At 36.4% G+C, this 27,150-nt stretch overlaps 1 protein-coding gene across 1 annotated transcript in view; it reads right to left on the bottom strand.

Moving 5' to 3' along the window:
• The window catches only part of bean1 (brain expressed, associated with NEDD4, 1), a 42,698-nt gene that overhangs the window by 3,580 nt on the left and 11,968 nt on the right, over positions 1-27,150 (bottom strand). Inside the window, exons 3-4 of the mRNA XM_087802042.1 lie at positions 6,813-7,016; positions 6,056-6,197 (exon numbers count right to left, since the gene is read on the bottom strand). Of these exons, the coding sequence (XP_087658168.1) occupies positions 6,056-6,197; positions 6,813-7,016 (346 nt within the window). The remainder of the gene's footprint in view (positions 1-6,055; positions 6,198-6,812; positions 7,017-27,150) is intronic.

Here is a 27,150-nt window from a genome sequence, read left to right as displayed (position 1 = left end):
ATATGTGTATATATGGGTGTTTTTAAATTAAAAAAGATAATTAAATCATGTTAATTAAATTAATATATTCATATTAATTAATATGAATATATTCATTTTTAATTATTCTTTTTACTTTTGTCAGTTAAAAAAAGTTAAAAATATCAAATCAGATGTCTAGTGAAATAATAAAATAAATAACAAAATAAAAAATGAAAACAATTAGAAGCTTATTATTACAATTTCAAGATAAATTATTATTATTATTTTTTCTCAATTTACCATTTCATGAAACTGAATAAAGCTTAACAAAAATATCACACGTAATCTAGTTTAAAATCATGTTTTGCTGACTCAATCACCAAGGAATTAATGACAAAAAATTGACAACTATGACTTATTTATTAATTTTATTCTAAATTATTGATTTAAATCCATATATGTAACTGTCCGCTGAGACCCTGAAGAGCTGGGAATAAAAAATGAAATGCTGTAAGCCTCCTGGTTATTGAGCATGAAGCAAAAAGGGCCTTTCTAATGAGCTTTGACTAACTTCAGTCATTTAACTTAGGCGAGTGATTTTAGAGAACTCAAGTGATCTTTAATTCACGCTGAAGCTGCCAACACATGCTACCTGCAGACGCCTCTGAGACACGCAGGTACAAACAGCCAGGATGGAAGCACAGGGGGTGAGCTGAGGATCTCTGGAGAGAACAACACAGCGTGAATTCTCGAGTTCGATTCTCACAGCCAAAGTGAAATCTCAGCTGCCTCCAGTGTTTCCCTCGACTCTCGTGTGGAGGTGTGAGGAAGAAACCGTGAGAGTTGAGGAGATTATGAAGCAGAGGAACCGATGCGAAATAGATGCAAGTCAAGTGAAACTAGTGAGAAGAAACCTTTAATCTAGACACAGGGAAAAGTGTGGCCCCCTTTGACTGTATGTGGCCCTCATAAGGTCAAAGGTCTTGTAGAAATGAACTTTATTTTGGGATATTTTCTATTATCAATAACTACTCTCTTAATATGACGATTGGGTTGAAGTGAATATAAAAAAATATTTGGAAAAAAAGGGCCTTTATATCGTTATATAAATGACTATAAGATAATCATTTAAGTATATTTCCCCGGATTTTATTCCTTGATTTTAGACTTTTGGCTGTTTATGTCTTTTGAATCTGAAAAATATTTTACATTAATAAACTATTTCATTGAATAATACGTTTATTACAGGAGTCCCTAACATTTTTTTTTTCCCAGCGTGGACCGGTTTAATGTCGACGTTATGTTCACGGACCTTTAAAAAGTTTGTTTTTCACTAATTTTCACTAGTTTCCATGTTTATATTTTGAGTAAACTTGACTAAAAACGAGTGTCTTGATGTGTCAAGGGTCACAGACTAATGTTACTGAGAAAATATATAAAAAGAAATCCCACCTTTCAGACAGTAATAATCAATAGAAGAGAAATTATATCAATGTGTTTCTTTCTGTACGGCCTGGTATAAAGGTTGAGGAAGTAAATTCAACTCACAGTCATAGAACAAATAAAAGTTGTTCCTTCAGTTTCTCCTCCTCATTTATCTTGAATTTCCACCTCCACGCCCCAGATACTCTCTGACCCAGACTGTTTTTTCTGGGGATTTTGGCCACTATTCAGACCTCACCCCGTTTGTCTGACACTTTTTAGGATCCGATTTGTTAGGTAATATACATATGTTTATATGCATAAACTGATGTAAACAAGTTACTGTCTATCTCTTTTAATCACAGCCATTCAAATGTTTTTTTGGTGCCAATGTTATCCATAGTTCTCTGAGGAAGGTTTCAAAACCATGTGGAAATATAAACCTGGATCAAGGCGCTCCCTCAGTGACACTCCTGTTTCAGAAACATTACATGAACAATTATAAAATGAATTGTTCAATGATTAAACCAGTATGCAAACAAAGTAATTTGATAAGGTAATCTGTTTAATTCAGCATAATTATGTAATTATAGTGTAATGGGAGTAATCAGCTAAGTATTCAAAGGATACATTTCCTTGTTATTTACTGACAAATGATACTTGTTGTTGTTATTTACCTTTGATTTGTTGAACAAATGTTCTCTGTATCTTTTGACTAAAAGAGGAAAAGTTACAGAATTAAATATATACGATGATTTGAAAAATGTATCTTCATCTCATAAAAAATGGGAGCCATAACAAAAGTGTTTCATATCTATTTTTGTTCAGTGTACTAGATCAGTGTATTGACAAGAATCTGCTAATACAATACGTATCACGATACAGGGACAACAATAGGATATATTCTGATACTGTAGGAACAAGGATATATTTGTAGTATTGTCGAGTACTTGACTCTGGTGTTGCAGAATTTACAAACCACATGACTCTTGACGAAGTCGTAACTGCTTTCATTTGTTTTGAAACCAATATATGTCGAAACATCAGCTTTAAAAGCTGCTGGATTCCAATGTATCCTCTTGTCCTCAGCCATCAATGGGATCTAGCATGATTTCAGTTATTTTTTACTGAGGGGGATGTAATGACTGCTGCCACCTAGTGGTCAGAGGTTTCATTGCAACACAAAAATGAACTAACCCTGTGAATATTTGCGTGTCAATTATATTGTATATTAATGCAGTATTGTGAAGAAAAAAAAGCGATATTTTCTAACAACCCTAGTATCTACAGAATGAACTGCATTTTTGACAAAAATGACAATATTATGTTTGTCTTCTAAAATAGTTTGGTAGAAGATGGGAGTAAATAAGAATGATGATATATTTTCTAACTAATAGTGTTGAGTTTTTAGTGAATGATGTTAAATAAATAAAAAATCTCTGTCAATATCCAGGGAGACTCTTTGGCAACGATTAACGTCTCGCTGAGACGCTCTGTGGAGTTGGACGGAGGACAAATCCTGCCTCAACATATGGTCGTGCATGTGTGTGAGCGACATCCTCACGCAGTTTTATAGAACTATAAAGATGCTGATCTGTGCCTGTTTGTCTCTGATTGAAACTATCCACGTAGTGCTTAAAGTTTATTATTCTGGGAAATGATATTCTGCCCTGAATCACATGTGATCTGATTATTGCTGATCTGATCCAATCTTCTGTTTGTACAGATCTGTGTCTTTGCATCGAAGCTCCTTCTAACCCTGAGTCATCTTTTAGCTCTAAATAAGACTTTAAAGGTGTTTTTATCTCGCATTTTGACATGGCTAAACCTGGTCAAGGGTCTGAGCGATTCATGCCTGAGATAGATTTGGGCATCAGGTGTTTTGATATTAATAAAGTATATCAGTGTCATTAGAATATTGAATGATTGAATTTAAAATGTTGCAACTTGACTTAAAAAAAAAAAAAAAAAAATTGATCTATCATGTGATCCTGTGCGTGTTGCATGATTGGCTGAAAGTTCATCAAGCAGCTCAGTACTCTTATGGTATTGACTAATGGAACTATTAAACCAGAATTTCTATATTGAATTTAAAACGGTTAATAAAACATATGGAATTTATAACATTTATTGTGAATCATTGTCTATGAATTTTATATTTTTTTCATTTAAATGTTGTGGGATGCTTGATTATATGTATTTGTTTGTTTAATTAATTATATTTGTATTATATATTATATTATATTATATATAAATATATATATTTTAAAATAATTAATACCAAATGCTGTGTACATTTTTTTCATTCAAATATCCAAAAACTAATTCAACATTTCAAAAATTATCGAAAAATTATAATGCGATTCTTAAAACCCCCACAATATTTAAATAAAACTTTTCAAAATGTCAAAAAGATTATGATGGCACTGATATACTTCCATAGTGTTTCAAACCTAACAACTTGGTGGTCATTATTAGTACTTCTGGGCCTTGGTTTTAAATAAATAACAATACATTTATTTAAAAAAATATAGGAACATCTAAATAAATGGTTGTACATGAGACCCTGGTTCTCAATGAAATTTTACCTGTATAAATAAAGGTTATTAACTGGGGACCTCAGTGTTTTGTAAACTACCTCCCCTCCTCCTCCATGCGAGGTAGGGGGTCGTACTGTAATTAATAAGACCACCTAAGCCTCCATTCTTCTATAGAATAGAATAGAATAGAATAGAAAAGCTTTATTCATCCCCAGAGGGGAAACACACTTTTACAACAGCACAGTTTAAAAAAATAAAGTGCAAGGAAAAAAATAAAAATAAAAGAGATAATACAAAATAAAATAAAAAAGATCTTAAAAATATACAATTATTTACAAAATTAGAAATTTAACACTATTAACAAAATACAATAGAATAAAATAAAATAAAAATAGAAACAAAAAAAGTAAAAAATAAAATAAAACACCAGTAGCATTAAGATACAGGTGTAAAATTACTGAAAGACACGTGCGCGATCACAGACAAAGACATGCATCTTACAAAATACCAGAGGTCACCAGGTAATACTTATCCCTTGCTAATCAGACTTAAGAATAATAAAAAATGAACTAGTGTAATTACACACTTAAGTAATCACACAAAAATACTTCTAATAACTATTGTAGATGAAAATGTTTTTTTTTGTGTGTCTGAGTTCATGCCTGTGTGTGTGTGTGTGTGTGTGTGTGTGTGTTGCCCCAGGTTTCACATGGAGGAAGTAAAAGCTTTCATTCTCCACAGGTGAACCTGCTGCTCCACATGAGTGTGTGTGTGTGTGTGTGTGTTCTTATCAAGTGTGTGTTTGTGTTGGCAACACTACTTTCACGGTCTCTGTTGGTGTGGGTTCATCACACAAACACACACAAGCTGGCAGCCCAACCTTATGATAAACACAATGTGCCGTTTGTCATATAAAAGTGTGTGTTTAAGTGTGTAAGTGTGTTTGTGTGTGTGTGTGTGAATACCTCCGTGTTGGCTGTGTTCCTACATTTCAGGCTCAACGGTCAGGTTTTTCGTGCCAGAACCTTGACGTAGTCAGGCTAGTTTCCCTCTCCTTTATTTTAGGAAGCTTTCATAAGTATCTAAGGCTGTTTAATACTTTTATTAATACATACTTTTGTTTGATTCTTTTGTAAATACAGCGTTTTCAGCATCTTTGAGACTAATAATGACAAACACAAAGACACATAAATCTCACTGACGGTAATTACTGTCCTTATTTTAATTGTCTTGTTTCTTTTGTTTCTTCCTTTGTATTGTTGAACCTGTTAAGTGTCCTTGAGTCTTCAAAGGCGCTCTTGAATAAAATGTTAAATTCATAATTATTATTGCACGTTATGAACAGTCCGAGTCTGAGATTTAGAAAAAAAGAGATACATTTTTTTTAAAATCTCAGCTAAACATATCTGTAAAAAGTCTGAATTTAGTTTTTGTCCTTATATATTAATATATATATAAAAAAGTGTCTTTATAAAGGCATCTATTGTTTTAAACGTTTGTTTTGAAACCAAAATATGTCTACTTTAAAAGCTGCTGGAGTCGACTGTATCCTCTCATCCTCAGTCAATGCAATGATCACCAAGATTTCATTACTCCTTTACATTGTAAATGTAAAAATATAATTGTAAATAATAAACGTTAATTATTTTGTTTCAGATACACTTCATTTAATTGTAAAGCATTCAAGAACAATGGCATAAGAGTTGGAAACCCAGAAACACACACACACGTGCACGCACACACACAAATGCACACACACACACAGTCAGAAGAAAAGGATGGCTGTACATTATTAAGGTTGCCAATTAGGAGTGTTGACATTTGGATGAAAGACACCATGATGTTGGCCTTTAACAGGATCTTTGCTTCACCGCAAACACACACACACACACACACACACCTACACCTACACACACTCACACACAATCACACATGCACAAACACACACATACACTGCCGATCTTAATCAGGACTCTCAACTGGACTGCATGTTCTTTCTGTGGTTTTCCTTTGATCTAAAATTTGATTTATATTTAGTTTTGCTCATTTTTGTGCTGCTTTTCTGTGAATTTTGGGTGAGACAGATTTCATATGTGTTTTACAAAAAACAACAACACGGTGAAAGTACTTACCGCGGAGGTGAGTCCGGGTATAACGGGTCCATCTGTGAAAGAGTGTCTCTGTAGGAGTGATAGTCCAAAGGAGGAGGAAAGTCCTCTAAACACGTCGACCTCAGTTCCCCCACCGAACCCCCGTAAGAGAAACCGTCTGGACCTGCGTACAATTACAAATAAGACATGTTTTCAAGCTCAAATAGTTTGAATCAAACAGTTGCTGTAGTGAGTCAGAAATTAAACGCCCTCTGGTGGACACAATTTTTCTTGCAGTACTTTTTCCTGCAGCTAAAGTTCATGCTATGCAAATGTTACGTCGTCATTGACGAATTTATTCTAAAAACATTGTTCTTGCAAATAAAAATGCATTTACACGTTTATTAGCAGCAAAAAATACATTTTTAAAATATTGTTGTGTAGTGTGATGTATTTGTGTGTAAATCTGACAAACAGAAGTACTGCGTTCGAAGTTGACGCACATATAGAGAATTATTCTGTTTATTTACACATCAAATATGACGTCAATTCTGTCAAATTTTAGCTGGTTATGCAAAAAATTTTTTCAATTTGGTTCCAATTATATTTTATTGATACGTGTCAAAATTATTATCTCAAGACTATCTAAAGTTTAAATAAGAAAAGAGAGAAAAATTGGTCTTATTATTTAACTGGCAGAAACTTCAATCAGAACCAGACTCTGCAAACGTTTGATATAAATATCCATGTGTGAAGATTCTCTGGGGTGTTGCACCGACAGCCTCGGGGCGACACTGACCGTAGCTCGCTCGCAGGTGAGGGTTCCTCAGCCGACTGTCTTTGCGGAAGCTGCCCACGATGATGGTGATGCAGGAGAGGAAGAGCACCAGGCCTATGACGATCCCCGCCACCACCAGTGGAGACACCAGCAGAGACGCCTCCCCGCCCGACTCCCTCTCACTCCGACACTCCGGGTACTCCCCATGGCTCTGGTTGGAGCTCACTGCAGGGAGGAACACATGATGTCACAGTGCTAATGTAAGTGTGAGCTTTAAGAGCCGGCCACCAGGGGGCATTAGCGAACAGGAACATTTTAAAAAGGAAACTAATAATAAGATATATTTTGGATATTTTTTTTGTTTTGAGAAAATAGAAACTTAAAATGTCATTTCGATGTTGCTGGGAAGTCACGTTATGTAACCGAACCTTCTTCTTCTCCTGCACGCATTATCCTTCCTCCTTATCCTCTCCTCCTTCTCCTCCTTCACTCCGCATCCTTCCCTCGGGACTTATTCCATTTTGGCGCGTGACGGATAATTAGAGCTGAGTTTACACACACTGTCTGTCTTCATCAGTCATCATCATTAGATTACAGAACGCTGCTGATCTTCTCCATTACAGTCCCACGTGTTTCTGCCGCCTCGACGCATTTTTCTCTTCCCGTCTCACCCTCTGACTCCCTTCATCTGTCTCACCCTCTGACTTCCTTCATCTGTCTCACCCTCTGACTCCCTTCATCTGTCTCACCCTCTGACTCCCTTCATCCGTCTCACCCACTAACCATCTTCATCTGTCTCACCCTCTGACTCTCTTCATCTGTCTCACCCTCTGACTCTCCTAATCTGTCTCACCCTCTGACTGCCTTTACCTGTCTCACCCTCTGACTCCCTTCATCTGTCTCACCCTCTGACTCTCTTTATCTGTGTCAACCTCTGACTCTACTCATTGGTCTCACTCTGTAAGTGTCTGAATCTGTCTCACATCTTTCCTTGCAATCCAAGAGGAGCTACTAGGAATCGACAATCCTTTGTTTGTTTGATAGCATGAAGGTAAACATATATCACTCTTTATAGTGCAAGGATGTCAAACTTATTCAAATCAATCAAAACAAAGTAAGTTTATTTTTTACAAGGGGTGTGCAGTGGAAAGAATTCGCAGGTTTTTATTGTTACTTTAGCTGCAGACGAGGTAATGACTACTGCCATCTAGCGGCCAGAGGTTTGATTGCAACCCATAAATGAACAAACACTATTGCAAATGTTAAAATGAAGGTATTTTATATTTTATAAATACTATTTCATTCACACTTTGTTGAAATATTGACCAAAAAAGTTGGGCCACATAACATAACCTGGCAAGCCGGAGTTTGAGCCCTAATGTGTGTAAGTTGCAGCTTCTGTCAAACTTTGAGAGTAAACGCTTTGGTCCATCACTCAGTCTGTCAGGATTTATTATGGTATGCATGTTTCACTCTTCAAAAAGACAAGACAAGAAGACATAAAATAGAGGGTAGAAAAAAACTATTGAAACTTGATCCAACAAACACTGACAAGATTGATTAAAATATTAATACAGACAAACAATATATTCGCTTTATTTAGACGTTCAATCTGTTAAAAAGGTGGACTTTTGTGAGAGTAGAAGATGTCAGACAGCGAGACACCCTGGACTGGACGCCAGTTTCCAATCAATCTCTTTTTGATTTGGACTGTGGTAGGAAACCTGAAGTAAACCCAGGCAACACAAAAAGTTAAAAATAAATCAAACTTAGATTTGTTTGTTGAATTTTCACCTGTGTACCTATTTTGTTATACCTTAATTAACTTAAATTAAGTATTGTCACAAAAATGCTTCTATAATTATTTATAATTATTTAGTAATTTTAAGAAAAAAATATTTACCATTTCCAATGAAAAAAAGAAGAAAGCAAATATAGTATTTCTGCCCCAAATTCACGAGTTTCCATCATCTGAAAAATATGAAGGAACAAAGATATATTTGTAGTATTGTCGTGTACTTGACTCTGCTGTTTACAGACCACATGACTCTTGACAAAGTCGTAACTGCTTTGTTTTGAAACCAAAATATGTCCAAACATCAGCTTTAAAAGCTGCTGGAGTCCACTGTATCCTCTCGTCCTCAGTTATTGCCGGGATCTCACAGGATGATATTGTTCTTTTAGCTCTGGAGGAACGTGATGTTTTATTACAACACAAAAATAACCAACACTATGTATATTCTAATTGTAAATAGCGGCTGAAGGTTAAATTGCAACACAAAAATTAACAAACAAAAATGCGCATGTTAATTGTAAATAAAAAACATTTATTGAATATAAACCACAATAAATACAAGCATGAAATTATGATTTTAAAGCAAACAAATCTCAAGAAATCGATACAGTGCTGCTCAATATCTAAACAGTATCCTGAAAAACAAATCACAATGTTTAGGTTTATCAATATTTTCTCACAAATATAATCCTTAGAAACGTTGACACAAACAAGTATTTATTAACTGTCACCTCTAATGTCTGCCTCCATTTAGTTTCTTCATAAGCATATCAATAATCAATACATTTTCCAATCCATGCCTCAGTAGTCTTTAGACTCAGATCACTATCTTCAAAAACATCTGATTCAGAAAGTCAATCTTGCATCACTGGCTCAAGATATTTAGCTTTTTTTGTCTTTTAGCTCACTGGCTAAAATATTCATATGATGATATCATTTTCTCTTCTCCACTCTCTGCTCGTCTCTTTTCTCTCGTTCAGCGCAGATCCTGTAATTCGCTTGTCTACAGTCATTTGCTTTCACACAAAATCTCCTGAAGAGGAAAGTGTTCTCTCAGCCCAAACAATCCCCAGCGACTCTTATTGTCTCCCTCACGCACTTACGGTCTCGTCCTTCTGCGCTCGACACGACTTTCTCATCACATCAGGACCATTCCATCGCATGCCGACGTCTCTCGGGCAAACACACGACTTCATTCGTAATTATAGAAGTTCATGAAACCACTTCAGACTTTCTGTTGCAGCCAAAAGATAAAAATGGTTTACTGTTTTAGTAACCACTGAAGAAACGAATTATTAGGTAATCAAAAATATTTTTTGTAAAGTTTTTAAATGTCATTTTCTGTTGTTTGAGTGCTGCTGTGCATTACGATGTTTAAACAATGTAATTTTGAGCCACTTGTTTTGAAGCTATTAATAAAACTTAAAATAAATAAATATTCAAGCTGCATCTAAATGTGGTTGTAAACAAAGATTTGATTAAATTTTGAATTTCGCAGAATCTAGACTCAAGTTCACAATCACGTTTAAAATTAAGATTTAGTGTAAGGAAAAAATAAATACACTTAAATATCACTTTTCGTTCAGCAAAAAAAAAAGAAAAAAGCATGCAATACACATGCTTTATTTAAAATATATTTTGTATAAAATATAAAAAAACGATTTTTTTTAAATTTTTCAATAAACATGAAATTATTCACTGTGTTTGTCAGATTTTGTATTGTAATTAAACTTCTGGCCGCTAGATGTCAACACTCACTCCACAAATAAAGGATCAATGAAATCCTAGCGATGACTGAGGATGAGAGGATACAGCAGTTACTACTTCATCAAGAGTCATGTGGTCTGTAAATTCTGCAACACCAGAGTCAAGTACTGGACAATACTACAAATATATCCTTGTTCCTACAATAAGTCAATGTAATTTGGTAAGTATAGTATCGCCAGATTCTTGACAATACAAACCCCTGATGTTTCGATTCTGTTTTTTTTTCCTCAAACTATTGCTTTTTTTTTACTTACCTTTATTTAATTTTATCGATATTATTTGAATCCCCTACAAAGACAGGTAAACCCTTTTGTCTCACAAGAACCTCAGGAAGTGGCTCACTATGGATTATTAACTTGTGTTAAATATTTTTTGATAAAAAATAGTGTTGAAGCTGTGAAGTATTGAACCTCCCGCCAGGGCTAGCATTATTGCTGGAGAGTAGACGCATGGATGTGAAGTCAGTTATGGTATAGTTCACGTCAGAACTGTAACTAGTAATGACAGGCTGTCAGAGGGGATCTGAGTGGATGCATGAATCTCCTGCATCCAGAATGCAGCTAATGTACAGAAAGAATCAGCCGACACAGCAGACGTCGATATCTCAGGTTTCTAACCTTTATAACATCTGACATGTGAAGTTAAATGGCTGCTGGTGACACACCAATCGCCATGACGACCACCTTTGACACCTTTAATTGACTGGACTCCAGTAAACAACAGTTACTTAAGAAACTCACACAACAAAACAGACACACACTAACAGCAGCAACACACATCAGAACTGAAACCGGAACACCTACATCACCACAAAGCAGAAACACACAAACCACCCCAACCCTGAAAATGGAACACCTAGACAACCCCAACACAGAAAAAGAAACACACTTGCCACCCCAACTAAGGAACACACACACCACCCCAACACTGAAACAGTAAACCCTACGCCACTCCAACACACATAAACCACCCAAGTCAAACACACACGCCACCACAAAGCAGAAACACACACACACCACCCCATAACTGAAACTGCAATACCTACACCACCCCACCACAAACACATAAACCACCCTGGTCAAACACACATGCCACCACAAAGCAGAAACACACAAGCCACACCAACAGAAATAGAAACTCACACGCCATTCCATCACTGAAACACCTACACCACCCCAACACTGAAACAGAAGCACACATGCCACCCTAACACTAAAACTTCAATACCTCACCATCCCACCACAAACACATAAACCACCCTGGTCAAACACACACACCACCCAAACACTAAAACTTCAATACCTACACCACAAACACATAAACCACCCTGGTCAAACACACATGCCACCACAAAGCAGAAAAACACACGCCACACCAAAAGAAATAGAAACCCACACGCCATTCCATCACTTTAACACCTACACCACCCCAACACTGAAACAGAAACACACATGCCACCCCAACACTAAAACTTCAATACCTACACCACCCCACCACAAAAATATAAACCACCCTGGTCAAACACACACGCCACCACAAAGCAGAAACACACACACCACACCAACAGAAATAGAAACCCACATGCCATTCCAACAATGAAATTAGAAGCACCTTCACCACCCCAACTCAAACAAACCACCCAGGTCAAACACACACACCAACACAAAGCAGAATCACAAATGGCACCCACACCCACACCAACAGAAATAGAAACACACACACACAAACCATCCCACTCAAACCCACATGCTACTACAAAGCAGAAATGCACACACCACCACAACACTGAAACGCATATGCCAACCCAGCCCAGAAACACACACAAAACACCCCAGTAAAACCCATATGCCACCACAAAGAAACACACACACCGGACCAACATAGAAACAGAAACACACATCGCACCCAAACACAGAAACACAAACGCCACTCCAGCACAAGAACATACACACCAACCCAACACAAAAACAGAAACACATGCGTCACCCCAACATAGAAAAAGAAACATCACCCAAACAGAGAAACAAAAACACCACCCCAACACATAAAACCAAATATCAGCCCAACATAGAAATACACACTTCACCCCTAAAACAGAGAAAAATACACACCAACACAGAAAAAGTAATACACTGGCCAGCCCAACACAAAAACACGCACACCACCCCAATATAGAAAAACACAACCTGCCCCAACAAAGAAACGGGAACACACATTAACACAGAGATGGGAACACACACACCACCTCAATATACCTGCAGAAAAACACATGCCACCCCAACACAGAAAGAGAAAAACTGATATAAGAAGTCAATGAAAGTATTTGAGTAAAAATGTTATTTAAAAAAAACGTTACTTGTAAAACAAAAGCGACATTGTTAGTGTGAAATGAAAGGAAATATAGACAAAAGAAGAAGAGAGAAAGAGAGAAAAAGATGGTGATAAATGTTGTTATATTTCGAATCAACCCTGAGGGGCTCAGCTGCAGAGGTAGAAGAAAATACAGTTAGTGCTAGAGAGTGTGTATCTTTGTGCAACTGCATTTTTAATAATCATTTCATCAGAGTGGCATTTGTGCCTGGGGTCAAAGGTCATCAAGGAATATGTGTGAATTAGCTGAGGGCTAAAGGTGATAAGTTCATGTTGATTAATGTTGAACAAACTATTTTGTTGTTATCGTGATCAGTAAATATATCAACTTAGTCCTCGGGCTGCTCAGTATTGCTGGTGTGTGTGTGTGTAGGTGTGTGTGTGTGTGTTCTGGATTTGATGCTGAACCCTTCCAGCTGGCCAGCAGGTCTTCTACTGTGACCTCTTGTCCAGTTATTGTGCTGCGTGTGCTCGCTTGTATATGTTCATATTTAATGAAAGAGCTCCAGCAGGAATCGACTTTGACAGCTTGTCTCCTGAGCTCACTGCTGAACATGGATTTACCTTCTCCGCCACCAAACACTGCTGAGAAATCAGCTGAGCATCAGTCTAGCACTTCTGGAGCTCTGAAAGTTGTTGAGTTGTGTTGTTTCTACACACATTCTCAACTGGACTGTCGTCTGGATTGATGTTTGGATCGTACTAATCTACAAATCACTCCACCTCAACACAGAAGCACACACATACCACCACAACAAATACACACACATGCACACACATACACACACACCAACCCAACACAGAAATACACATACAGGTTAACACACCCAACTCTGTAACACACACATAGATGCACACACACCAAACCCATGAACATACACACATGCACTCACCACCAAAACACAAAAGCACACATATGCCACCAAAACAAATTCAGGCACACACACCACCCCAACACAGAAATACACATACAAGTTAACACCCCCAACTCTGTAACACACACACACATGCACACAGACCCACAACACAGAAACACAAACACACACACACACACACACACACCCCCACACACACACACACACACACACACACACACACACACACACACACACACACACACACACACACACACACACACTCAAACACACACAAATACCACCCCTACATTGAAACACACACACTTGAACAAGTCACCACGACAGAAAAATTACTACATACACACATGACATCAACACAAAAACACACACACACCACCGCAACAGAGATACACAAACAAATTCTCACACATACACAACACAGAAGCAGAAACACTCACACACACATGCTCAAATACAAACATTAACAACGCCAACACAAAACCACAGAAAATGCACACATGTAATCTTACACAACACCCAGACAAAGGTACAGAAGTACACACCAACAAAAAAACAAAAGCAGAAATACACAAGATTGAAAAGATTGTTTCTTCCGCTCCCCCTAGTGTCAGAACATTGTACTTCTGTGAAGTTATCCCCACATTCACCCCATGAACGTTATAGATATAGTAAAATGTTACTTAGTGCAGCTTCAAGCATCAATTCTAAGCGTGCAGATTTTAAAACAATCATCTATTGTAATAGCTTTGAGTCATAATTGAATCAGACCAAACTGATCAATATCACGAGGCTCGACAAAAGGAAGTCCATCAATAATTTGACAACAGCAGAAGCAAGTGATGATTTACAATCATCCCACAAACATGACATGAGACGGAACCTTCTGTCGACCTTCACCTCTCGTCCTCGTCTCTGAAACCATTCTGAGTCCTTCAGCTCAGGACCACAAACCACAGAAGACCCTCTCAGTTGATAAGTTAACAGCTGGGGTGTTAGCCTCCCACACGTGCGCGCACACCCCCCCCCCCCCCCACACACACACACACACACACACACACACACACACACACACACACACACACACACACACACACACACACACACACACACACATGTCCACACACTGCTCCAAGGTCAGAACACCCTCCAGGCTCTGTTTGCATGCTGGGTTTCTCATTAAGACACATCTTCAAATTAATAATGTTGAAAATCAAGCAGCCACGAACCTGGAGAGAACAAGAATCACCCGACAAATGTGTCATTATCCTTCTGGGGGTGGTGAGAAAAATATCAATATTCATTCATTCATTAACATTTGACATGTTTATGGCTTTAATGCTTTACTTTTTTATCATAGTTATTTTAAAATAAAAAAAAAATATATATATATATATATATATATTCATATATATATTATTGTAAATATATTTATTATACAAATATTTCTATATTCTAAAATAAAGTCTTGAAGACTTTTTCAGAAAGTTTTCACGTCTTCCATCTTAGTTTCATATTTCAGTGTGAACTTCCCAAAATAAAACCCTCAGTAGCCACACTGCTAACAGCTAATCCCTCTGCAGGATAAGAAGCTCCTTCTTTTGCCAATAGAGGTGTAAGAAAATATCGATGCACCCAAATATGTATTTTTGTATCGATATTCAATAGTACTCTATCATTTGTTTATTTGTATTATAGTTATTTTATTGTTTATATTTCTATAACTATTGTATTAAATACAAAATATTTACAATTAACATGAAAATATTCATGCCGTGTATTCATTTTTCTGTTGCAATTATACTACTGGCCAGAGTCATCATGTCCTCTAAAAGAATAAAATACTGCTAGATCATAGCGATGACTGAGGACAAGAGGATACAGTGGACTACAGCAGCTTTCAGAGCTGATGTTTGGACATATTTTGATTTCAAAACAAATGAAAGCAGTTACCACTTCGTCAAGAGTCATGTGGTCTGTAAATTCTAGAAAACACCAGAGTCAAGTACTCAACAATAGAACAGATATATCCTTGTTACTTCAGTATAAATATACAGATCAATATATTGTATATCAGGATATATCGGTTATTATGTCGTTGTCCAAGTATTGTGTCGTCAAATACTCACCTATATATGTGTCATCAACAAAATACTTTATTTTAGCAGTTTTCAAGAATGCACTGAAGTAAGTTAAACAGTCAGTAAATATCGTCAACAGTGTTTGCTCAATTACGTGGCAGAGCAACAAAGAAAACAAGATGGAGTCTGATGTTAAAACAAAGCAGAATATTGTGGCCAGGAGGAAAAACGTATCTTTGTTTCTGATACAAAGTGACAGAAGTTACATTGTGTGGTCGCTGGCGCTGGGGTCAAAGGTCGGCAGGAGCCTCAAAGGGAACACACGCACATCTCAACCTCACTTCCTTTCACTGTGATGCCTCGCATGAATAAATGTCAGGAAGCTGCTGGACGAAGAGGCACGTAAGTCATGAAAAGAGACGGACAAAATTAAGAACAGAAGGTTTTATAAATCTTAAAACGGCTCATCTAGAATCCCTGCACTCTCGCCACTCGATAAATATTAAATCAGAAGAGCTCACTGATGGAAGGTCAGAGTGAGGTCACCAAAAATATTGGATTTAATATTTAAATTTCACTTTAATTAGTCACATGGGAAAAATAATACATTTTTAATGTCCTTTATTTAGATGTTCACTTTAATAATTCAACTTTTATCCACGTGTTCTCATCTTACTAATGTAATAATGGATAGTACTACATAGTATAATATATATATATATATTTATATATATATATATATATATACTGTATATATACAGTATATATTGTTCAATAATTTTTTAATAAATTATTATAATATCAAATATCAAGTATAAAGATAAAGTACCTCTCACTCTTGATCTTTAAATAAATCACCCATAACAAACCCCTCAAAGTCATATAATAATATATATTATATTATTATTATAACGACGTATTGGCGATCCTCTCGATCATAGCCATGACACTTCTGACACCTTTTGTCTCTGAGATATTTAAGATATAAAATAAAGAAAAGATTTCCTATTTAAAATCAATTTCAGATGCGAAGACACACTTTTTGCCTGGTATGTTATGGTTGTGTATTTTTTTTTTTTAATGCAAATTATTTCTATCAGTAACGAAATCCAATAAAATATTATTATTATTTATTTTTTAACCATATACACTTTCATTTAAATTGCTAAACGAGCCTCACACGGGGACCAAAACACCCTGTATACACATCGGTATAGGCTGCCGATCCTACAATTGGTAGCAGCTGCCAATCCTACACTCGAAAAATCGAAAATCTATATTTTTTGTAAATTGCCACTTCTCGCCTCATCCTAGTCTCTGGACCTGTAAGAGAAACTAGCAAAACATTTCTCTGGAGCAGCCGCTCTGGTAAACACACCCGTGTTAAATTAGGATGCATATTTAGATGTTATGTGGGTCACTAAACATCACTGAGCCAATATGGGTCAGAATACATCATACATCCTCTTAATCTCTCCCTCTATCTCTCTCCCATGTGGGAGAGATGGCAGAGAGACAGATTATCACACCCTGCTGGCCCACATTCCAGCCTCCCTTCTTTTCTTTATCATCTTTTAGTCTCATCATCATCTCGTTCAGCGACACCAGTGGATCAACGTTGAGGTGAAACTACTCTTTATTCAAACTTCAAACTCTGGTGACGTCAACAGAGAATGTGATGTGTAACTTGGAAGCCGATATCAATCTCGGTAATCATAAAGTGAAATACTATATAACTATATATTGTATACTCAAATGTTCAACGAAAGAGGTTTAAGAAAAAAAACAATATTATACTTGTTTAACTGTTTGATGGAATAAAAAATGTAATACATATATATTTTGGTCAGTTATAACTTATTTTCTTCTTTCATGTTTGTGGATAATAATTACAATTGGTATTTTTCATTAAACGACAGAATATATATATTTGTAAAAATGATATAACGCAATTTTGGTTTGAATAACTTCATTAAATGTGACAACAATAGGACATTATTAGAATACTAGCAGTTCATAAAACTGAATAATGAAGTATACTGAAGAGAATATGTGTTTTGTAACAAAGGAAATCCTTATTTAAGGAATAGAATAGTAGACCAATGAGACTTAACGGTGTTTAATAATATATATATATTTTTTAATAATACTATGTATTCATCCCAAACTGTGGTATGAATAAAGTTTGTCTGTTCATCTTTTGGAAAAAGACAAACAGTCAGTAATTCACAAAATTAATTCAAGAATTTAATTTAGAGGTGAAATTGTTATTAGAAAAATTGACAAAGTAACTAAAGAACATTGTTCTTGGATCAAATTTATTCAGGATTATGTCATTAAAACATTTTGTAAAAAATCTAATTAAGGGCGTTTAATTTCCCATCATTCATTTGTGTCATCTCAAACAAGCTTTTGAATCACAGTCATGCTCATTATATCATATTATATCCATGTTACCATATAATGTCCGACCTCAAACCTTTCCACTGAAGAAAAAAACAAACGATTGCAAGTTCTTATTTTAGGATTTTTTATGTTCTTTTCTCTCCCCTTATTTTACTCTGCATTTCTCCTCCTACAGCTAATCACAGTCATGTTGATATGCTGACCTATGAAGATGCCAGTGTTTAAGATAAAATAAGGATCAGAGATTATAAATGTCAACAACTATACAGACTTCTAATAACAGTATAACTAAGGTTGAATTAATTTGATAATCCTTGTAAAAGACGATTTGGTAAATATGAAATGTACATACTTATTTGCTTGAAATCTTGAAATGTTAATTAAGTATTTTTCCCATAAAGCCTCTTTTACCTCACTCCAATTGTCTATATTATTCTAGATTTTTTTCCCTTAAACTGTACTTTTCAAATCAATGTTATGCACATAAAGTACAATTTTGTGATTTTGATTAAATCCTTATTAGTCATGACATCTTTGTGGTGAACTAGCAGTTGCCAGGTTAGGAATATGACTTCATACTTTTACTGAAACAAAGAATAGAAATCAGATCTGGTTTGAAGTCAGACGTTTTACTTGCACGAGTGAGAAACTAAACTAAACAGAGTTTACATGTCTGCTTGGATTTTATCTGAAGCACAGGGCTGTTAGTTTGCTGTTTTGTGTTCTAAGCAGTTTCACAAGCTGTTAATTATCTTACTCTGAAGTTCTTAACCAAACACTGACTTAAAAGAGTTACTATAGTTCAAGGTCAGGGTTAGATTTTCACTCCTTTAAGATCGTACCTGGCACAAAGACACCTTTACTCTCAACATTCTTTTCTCATGAAGGAAATGACGAAAATACCACAATTATAATAATATAAATATGATCATTTAGTTTTAGCTCTGCAATTTACCATCACTAGTTTTTTTATGGAGATTACACAACACATTCTTGAGTTGGTCCAGCAACATATATCGTCACCTGTATGACAAACTGAGAGGTAAAGAAAACAGACACTGATGGTATATTAACATAAAATTGACCTTTCAACCCCTGGAACGACTCAACTGGTCTTTCTTTCGCTATCATGTCTCGGTGATGGATTATACCTGCATCCTTCTCACCGGCGCCGTCGCTAAATGAAAGCAAAATTGTCACATTATCCTTTCATTCAGCCGGGCCATTTATTTTTAAATCACAACACTATGATCTCTTCTTCTCTCTTCCCCCCCTTCCTGCACTCTAAGTCTTTGTATTTCGATGTGTAATTCCCCATGTGCTTTCTGCCCTTTTTCCTGCTTTCTTCGGCTGCTCTCTCAGAACTGCAGTGTCGGCGATAACCACGGGTCACCAAAGAGTGCAGAAGATGGGAGCAGGGAAGAAGAAATGGATGGAGAAAGGAGGGAGGAGGGGGGTGTTTAATCATGTTATGACAGCGGGAGCACACAGGTGAACCGATCGCGCAGGTTTGTGAAACATGTTGCGTCACTTCTCGTGAACATGATGTCGGCGAATAATGGGATTCATTAGTGGGTTTGTTTTCCTCCAGGAACAGCAGTTCTGTGATTCTTCTCCTTTTGGCAAAACTATGATGAACATGTAGAGAAAAATCTATTTTTAATCCCCGATGAGCTAAAAAAACATAATGACGTGTTTATAAAAAACATGAGCGCAACAACATTTCTCTCCTCGAACACGCGTAATACGATCACTTGTCCAGCTCAACCACGAGTGATGTATTACCCACAATCCCATTTCGCTCCCAAAATCCGTTCAACATGATGACTTTTTTCTCCCACTGTACAGCGTAATCTTCTACACCCGTATTACAATGCACCGTTCTCGCAATTTAATCCAGAAGACGGCTAAAATATTCCTTTTTTTTTTAATCACGAGAGCAGTGATGCTAACATTCACTCGATGATTTCCAATCCAAAATACAACATTCATAAGAACTCAATCTTGGTCTAGTACTGGGGTGTCAAACTCTCGCTCAGGGCCAAAATGTTAAACAAAATCTATATCACGGGTTGAACCAAATCTACTGTATATTTTTGCCTTGTCAACAATGGCCATCCTCTTAAAGTGATAGCTCACCCAAAATGTATATTTCATTCTTTTCTACTAACCCTCATGTCAACTAGGGGTTGGGATTATTATATGAGTAATATGTCCAATTTTAGAGTTATAGACAAAAATGTTTGTTCATTCTAATGTAGCGACTAGAGCTCAGTTTTCTTTATCTTCATCTTCGTCCAGAAAGACACTTAAAAACATCCAAATACCTCCATACTGCTCGTCTGTAAAGTCCCTCTTGTATTGAAACCTCGACATGAAGAATTGTTCCAGAAAAACCAAAACAAGTCTATATTCTGAGCTCGTTTTACAGTGTTAAGCTCATTGCAGAAAGTAGAAAATGAGTGAGTTTTGGGATGAGTTTTGGGTGAACTTATTACCCTTTTAGAGATGAAATGAATGTGATATACTGGTTTTATTATTTCAATCTAATTAAATTATAACTTCTATGAGGTTCACTGCAGACTTTTTCACTGAAATATATCCAAGTTTTCAGACATCTCTGCTTGCTATAAAACAGGTGGAGGATCTTTCTTCATGCTAATAATTCATCTTTAATTTCCAGCTAACCTTTTTATTTCAAAGCTGGATTTGGACCCTGAGCCTTGACTTTGATGTTGCTTGAGTTTGTATGTTGCTTTCCTGTACTAACTCTGGTTTCCGCTCGCTCTTCAAAAACATACAAAAAACTGTCCGTAGGTGTGAGAGCAAGAATGTTTTTTTTTGTCTTAGTGTGTTCGACTGCCTTTTTCTCTCCCCCTTCTCTCGTCCTAGGTAGCTGGGATAGGATCCAGCCCACAGTAACCCCAGTAATGAAATATCCAGTAGAAAATTAATAAATGATTGAAATTCTAAGGCTCAAGGGTAACCTTTACCTGAGCTATAACGCTGCTCTCCGTGCTAATGTTGGTGCAAAACATCGGGCCGGGGTTTTATCCTTATTAGCCGCGACACTTTAATTACAATTAACGGCCCCTCATGGTCTGTAATTCACACTAATGAACATTGATAATGTGTCTCTTTTAAAAGTCAGCCTCGTTAAAAAAAAAAGCAAAACACACATTTACAAAGCAGAGAGCATCGCTGCATTAGGGGGATTTCAAAGGTTGAATACTTTTCCCATCTATCCATCCACTCATCCGTCTTGGTCACATTGAACTGTGCAGCCAATTTATCAATTTACAAATGACGCAGCTAATGAAGTGCAGACCAGAACGCCGGTCAGACCCTCTGAGTGCTCCGGAGTCGGCCAGCGGTAGTCAATATTGGCAGCCAAGACATTGGCAAAAAAAACCTTCTCCTTCACTTCACCTTCCCCCTCCTCTCTCCGCCTCTACCCCTTTTTTCTTATTCTTTCTGCCGTTCCGAGCCACCACCCTCAATTGCTCCCTCAGTTTCGCTAAATCCCCTTGATAGTGTCACGGTTTTCCCTTGACACCTTTCCTCTCCCGCTGTTTTGTAGCGAGGGATCAAGTAGTTCAGAGTCAAACTTTTTTTGTTTTTCACAGTCATACCTGGTCAACAGTCTGGTTGATAATAACAAGAGTTTTCACTTTTAGTCACACTTGGACTCAAGTATGTCTGATGTTCAGTTAGTCCAGAGGGAAAAACACTCAGGTGTGTATATCGCACTTCTTGTCTGGCACCTCGAATAGCATCGTTTCCCTGTGTGCAGTTTTGAGATGGAATGCGTTTCAAATAACTAATTTCATTTGAATGGACTTTGAAAATCACTTATTTTGAGGGATTGGTGCACTTTTATGATTCGTACAGATCTGTGGGACTAGGGCCGTCAACTTTTATTATTTTGTTCTACATGTATATTCAAAGCTTAACAGATTAATCGACAGAAAAGTTTGATCATTCTTTTTAGTTGTGCAATATAACCACTGGAGGGTTCTGTCTTCATTCAAACACCTCATTATCCCATTACAGCAAAGCCCTTCCAGTAGTTATCAGACCAACAATTTATCGCGATATATATATATATATATATATATATATATATATGTGTGTGTTGTAGGAGCAAGGATTTATTTGTAGTATTGTTGATTACTTGTCTCTGGTGTTTATACAGGCCATCTTTTAGTATATATATTTGATTGTTTAAGCGCTTTGTGACCCTGGTCTAGAATAGCTATACTTACATGACTCTTGAGTAAAGTCGTAACTCATTTGTTTTGAAACCAAAATTTCTCCAAACATCAGCTTTATAAACTGCTGGAGTCCACTGTATGCTCTCGTCCTCAGTCATTTCCAGGATTTCATTGTTCTTTTTGATATTATTAATTTAATTATTTTATTTTAAAAATACCTTTTATTAAACCCATTAAGGAACTATGCTAAGAATAAAACATTATATTTAAGCAAATCAACACAATGCTGTTAAATAATGATACATCATGAAAACTATAAATGTTGTGATATATTGGTATATTGATGCCCTGTGGAAATAAGGCTTCATTTGGCTTCATCAGCTCATTTGAGTTAAAATAATGTATTGCAATGTTCATGAATCATGTTATTTGTTTCCTCAGATAATGTAACACTGTTTTTTTTATCCTATTATACAGATTATGAGACTCAGATAGATTGATTTAATAAACGTCTCTATGTCCTTTAGTTTTATTTTCACTTGACTTATGCTTTGCCTTATCTTAGTTGAGCGCTTCATTACTTCTCCTGAACTCACACTTTCACACATAATCCTTCTGAACCACCTGTCGTGTGTTTTAATTGTCCTCGGGTCCTGATGGAGGGTCAGCCAAGTGGAACAGCTTTGGTATTTGCTGACCTGCCGGCCCATGAAATCTCTCTGCCTCATATGCATTTAAATAGATTTAAATAAACGGCTTCACCTTGCAGCATGATTGGACAGAAGCAAGGTGCTGATGGAGGGATGGCTGGAGAAGGAAGGCAAAAAAAAAGGAAAAGAGGGCGTTAAACGGCGGCCTCTTTGGTTTCCCATTTCCATAAAAGATGGGGATGTGATGATTGATAGGTCTGTGGCGGGACAGCGAGGCATTGTGGTGCGGCACTGATGGAGAGATGATGTGTGCAGCGAGGGGGAACAGAAGAAGATTCCATTTCAGATCTGTCCTCATCTGATGCATGAGCACAGTGGTGCTCAAGTATGTAGATTGTGTTTCTGCATTTATCTTGATAAAACACACACCTCCAGACGTGCAGAAATATATTATTCATTGAGATGTTTTCAACTTATTGCATCAAAAGTGCCAATTTAATCTTGTCTAATGACTTATTTCATTGATTTGACAGGCCGGTAATGATGGGAGGATGAAGCTTCGTGAAGCATTGTCGTGAAGCTAAACAGATACGTCAATATGTCATAATAATTTAGCTTTTAATCGCAATTCTGCTTCATGAAGCTTCATCAGACCATCACTAAAAGTTTAGCAATACCGTCTTACTATATTTATTATGTGTCTCACATTAGGATAAACGTATTATGGAGCTCCGGACGTGACATGGCAAAAGAAAAAAGAAAATAATAAAATGTAGATGTAGTCTACATTTAGTTAGCCCACTCCTTAAATTAATGCTTCTTGTGCAAAACAATAATTCCTCAACATTTAACTAAAAGCAAACGAGAGGTTAGATAGTTAAATTGTCTTCAGTCTTCGTTTCTATAAGGGTTCTTGTACAGATGTTCCGTGCTTTTAAGTAACGTATTGGATCGGAGTGGATATTAAAACAATCGTAGGATATATAATTCAGTAAATATGATTCATCGTAGGTACAATAAAGAGAATAAATGCATGTAACACAATGAGGTCTCTAAAATAACCTCATAAAAATGACAATGCTGAGCTAGCCAAGTGAGCTATCCAAGCTAGTGACGATACAGATACAAATTCTAAGTGATAAATGAAAGAGTTTTCAGTATTTTATGACCACTATTGTTTTTTTGCCATGTTATGCCCAGGGCTCTGTATCAACTACATATTTTGTGTATTTTTTTTTAAACTACAAATATAAACAAAAGATGCAGCCACGACAAAGGACCTTTATTTATCTTACTGGGTTTCATGACTCACTTCTTCCTGTATGAAGATGCGTTTTTGCACACGAAGTGACTGGATCACGGTTATGATCATAAAGACATTACAATCATGAATCATATTTTCATTATTATAGAAGGTTAGCTAGGAAGGTTTCAAACTATGTCATGAAGACACCTGTCAATCTAGGAGCTGCCAATTCACCAGCATTATGAAAACAATTTGGCTTATGTTTCGCGTCTTAAGATTTCCCATCAAGAAAACAAAATAAGAAGATCTAAAGAACCTGCATCTCCATTCTGACATGGGAACATCTTGGTACCGCTCAGCAACAACTGGTCAAAAAGAACACAAGTACGTCATCTGTAAAACGACCACACAACTGAATATTAACGATGAATCCAAACACTGATCCGTGGATGTATCCTGTGTCAGGTTGAGCTCCTGAATATGCTGAGTCGCTCTCATGAAGGCAGATGTGGATGTTTATGCAGACATTTGGGGAGCGAGTGCTGCTTTCTGGGACGCAGACACAGCAGCCCTCCGGCTCGAGCATCTGTCGAGCGGCGCACGTTACACTGTGAAAGGACCCAACGGAGGGTCATGATAAAGTTCTTAATGGCTTCGATTAATCTGAGATGCAATCATGAGCTTTGTAACCTTGCCGGCACCATTTCCTTTGTGAGGCGACACCATTTCACCACACTGGTGCTCAGCGTGAATTATTGAACGACAGTGAGTTTCTAAACAAGAAGCCGCAACTCTGAGATGGTATATTGTCACTTCTTTTGACTCCAACCATTTGGACGAGATTGTGTATTTTGCTCTTTTCAAATTATTCCCACAGACAATCCAAGTAAGTATACAATCTAGAACCATAGTTTACCAAAAGTAGAATAATCTTTTAATTTTAGCATCGCCGCCTTTATTGAGACGTCCATTACCATCAATGTGATGAGATGATCTATGAATATTAATCACGAATATACAAATATTAAAACTTTGGCTTTACACAAAGTTTTATTTTCAGATTGCACATTTGAATCCCTTACGAATAAAGTGAAGGGCCAAATTCAGTCCCTTGTTTTGGACTTCTATATAAAAAAAGTATATACTGCTTTACACAAGGAAAATATGGAAAGAAAACAACAATATTTAAGTAACTAAACAGGCACGGAAGTGCTTTATTCCAAAGGTCTTCAACTGAAACATGATTTAAGTAATTTTTTTCCACATGAAAACCCAAATACAAAAAAGGCATTAATATCAATTGTAATCTATGATATATGTATTTTTAACAAATCATAGCTCTGGCAGATGACATCACAGATACCAGTGTTCAAAACCTGAACAAAGACACGTTTGCAGAAAAAGTACTAGCAACAGTGAATCCAACTGTGGTGATACAGTAGCTGTTGTCTGCCAGGATATGCTAACAAACAAGGGGATTGATAAGATAATTTAAATACATTCCCAAAGGTCCTGTTAAGGAACGATTTTAGCCACAAAATTGGCTAAAAAAAGTCTTAAATACTTAGTAAACTAAAGCATTATATGTATCAAAATTAAGTTCAAGAATTTGTATTCTGGAATAACAAACATAGAATCTTAAAAAGTAATGCTAACGTAAAGTTAGCAAGATAGTTGTAATAAGTAATATATTACATTATTGACTGTTTTTTTTTCTTTCTTAAGCTGACTTGAAAGAAAATCATATGCAATACATGCATCTCTAATATTTAATTTATTAAGTTTTGTATATTACTAAGTGTCAATAAAATTTGTCTGGTTGTGCGTTGAGCTCTATAGAATTGTTTGAAGGTCTAATATATATAATATATGTATATACGGTAAATATATAGGTTGCTATGCTAGGTTGTTATTCCAGGTGTTCTCGGTCATGAGTAAAAATGTTTTTTGTAAACCAAATAACGTAAAACAGTTGTATGGCAAATTATGCACTAGACGCATCTGTTTACTATTCTTAATTACTAGTTTTAATTTATAATATACGTTCAATTGAACAAAAACACACAGACTTGCTATTTGTTACATATAAAGATGGCATTGTGGCAGGCATTGGTTAAAAACCAAAAGGTTTTTGGCCTTTTAAAATATATATTTTTATATTTCTCTGAGCTAATAAAATGGACCAAACACAATGGTCTACAGTACCCTAGAATAACCCCAATGCTGGAGAGGATTATAAGAGACTAGGTAAAGTACCATGTGTTGCCTGAGGATTTTCATGAAATACAAAACCATGAAAAAACAGAAAAACGACACAGAAGCTTCTGAGAGCTACAAGAACCTCGAAGTACTTGCATCTTTTAAAATGCTCTAACCTGCTTCAGATTTGAACTTCTTGGTTTAAACTAAGAGCTCTGTAGTAGGAATGAGGAGAAATAAATATTATTCACACTTTTGTGGCAATAATGAAGTAGTAGTTGGTGCTGGAGCCTCTGCGGAAGAATAAGGCCAAGACCGAATATCATCTCAGTCCAGACTCAGAGCAGTTTGATCTTTGTAGGACCCTTGTCCTCGTGAGAGAACCTAGCTGACGTAAATGACCTTCATAGATATACTGTATATGAACAAAAGAAATGGTAACTACAAGTACTTCGGAGTGATTATATTAAATGGTGATTAGAAATATAGGTGGATAGATTGATAGAGCGTTATAATAAAGCAGGCGTCATTACAGCTGGCTGGAGGAGGACTGAAGCAATTATTATGCCATACTGGATTCAGTTCTCGTAACCTCTTGTTCGCCCAGATTTCATATGGAGGAGAACTTTATAAAGAAATAACTTCATAAACATGGTCATGATGAGAGACTTACTGCATCTTGGAGAGGAAGACTTAAACATTTGAAACATGTGAGTCAGGAGTTGGGTTTTCCTTAGTTGTGGAATTTTGTGGAAG

This window comes from Callionymus lyra, chromosome 11 (genome assembly GCF_982586985.1).
Source record: "Callionymus lyra chromosome 11, fCalLyr1.hap1.1, whole genome shotgun sequence".
In the NCBI taxonomy this organism is placed as follows: Eukaryota; Metazoa; Chordata; class Actinopteri; order Syngnathiformes; family Callionymidae; genus Callionymus; species Callionymus lyra.
This window is presented reverse-complemented; position numbering and strand designations above follow the sequence as displayed.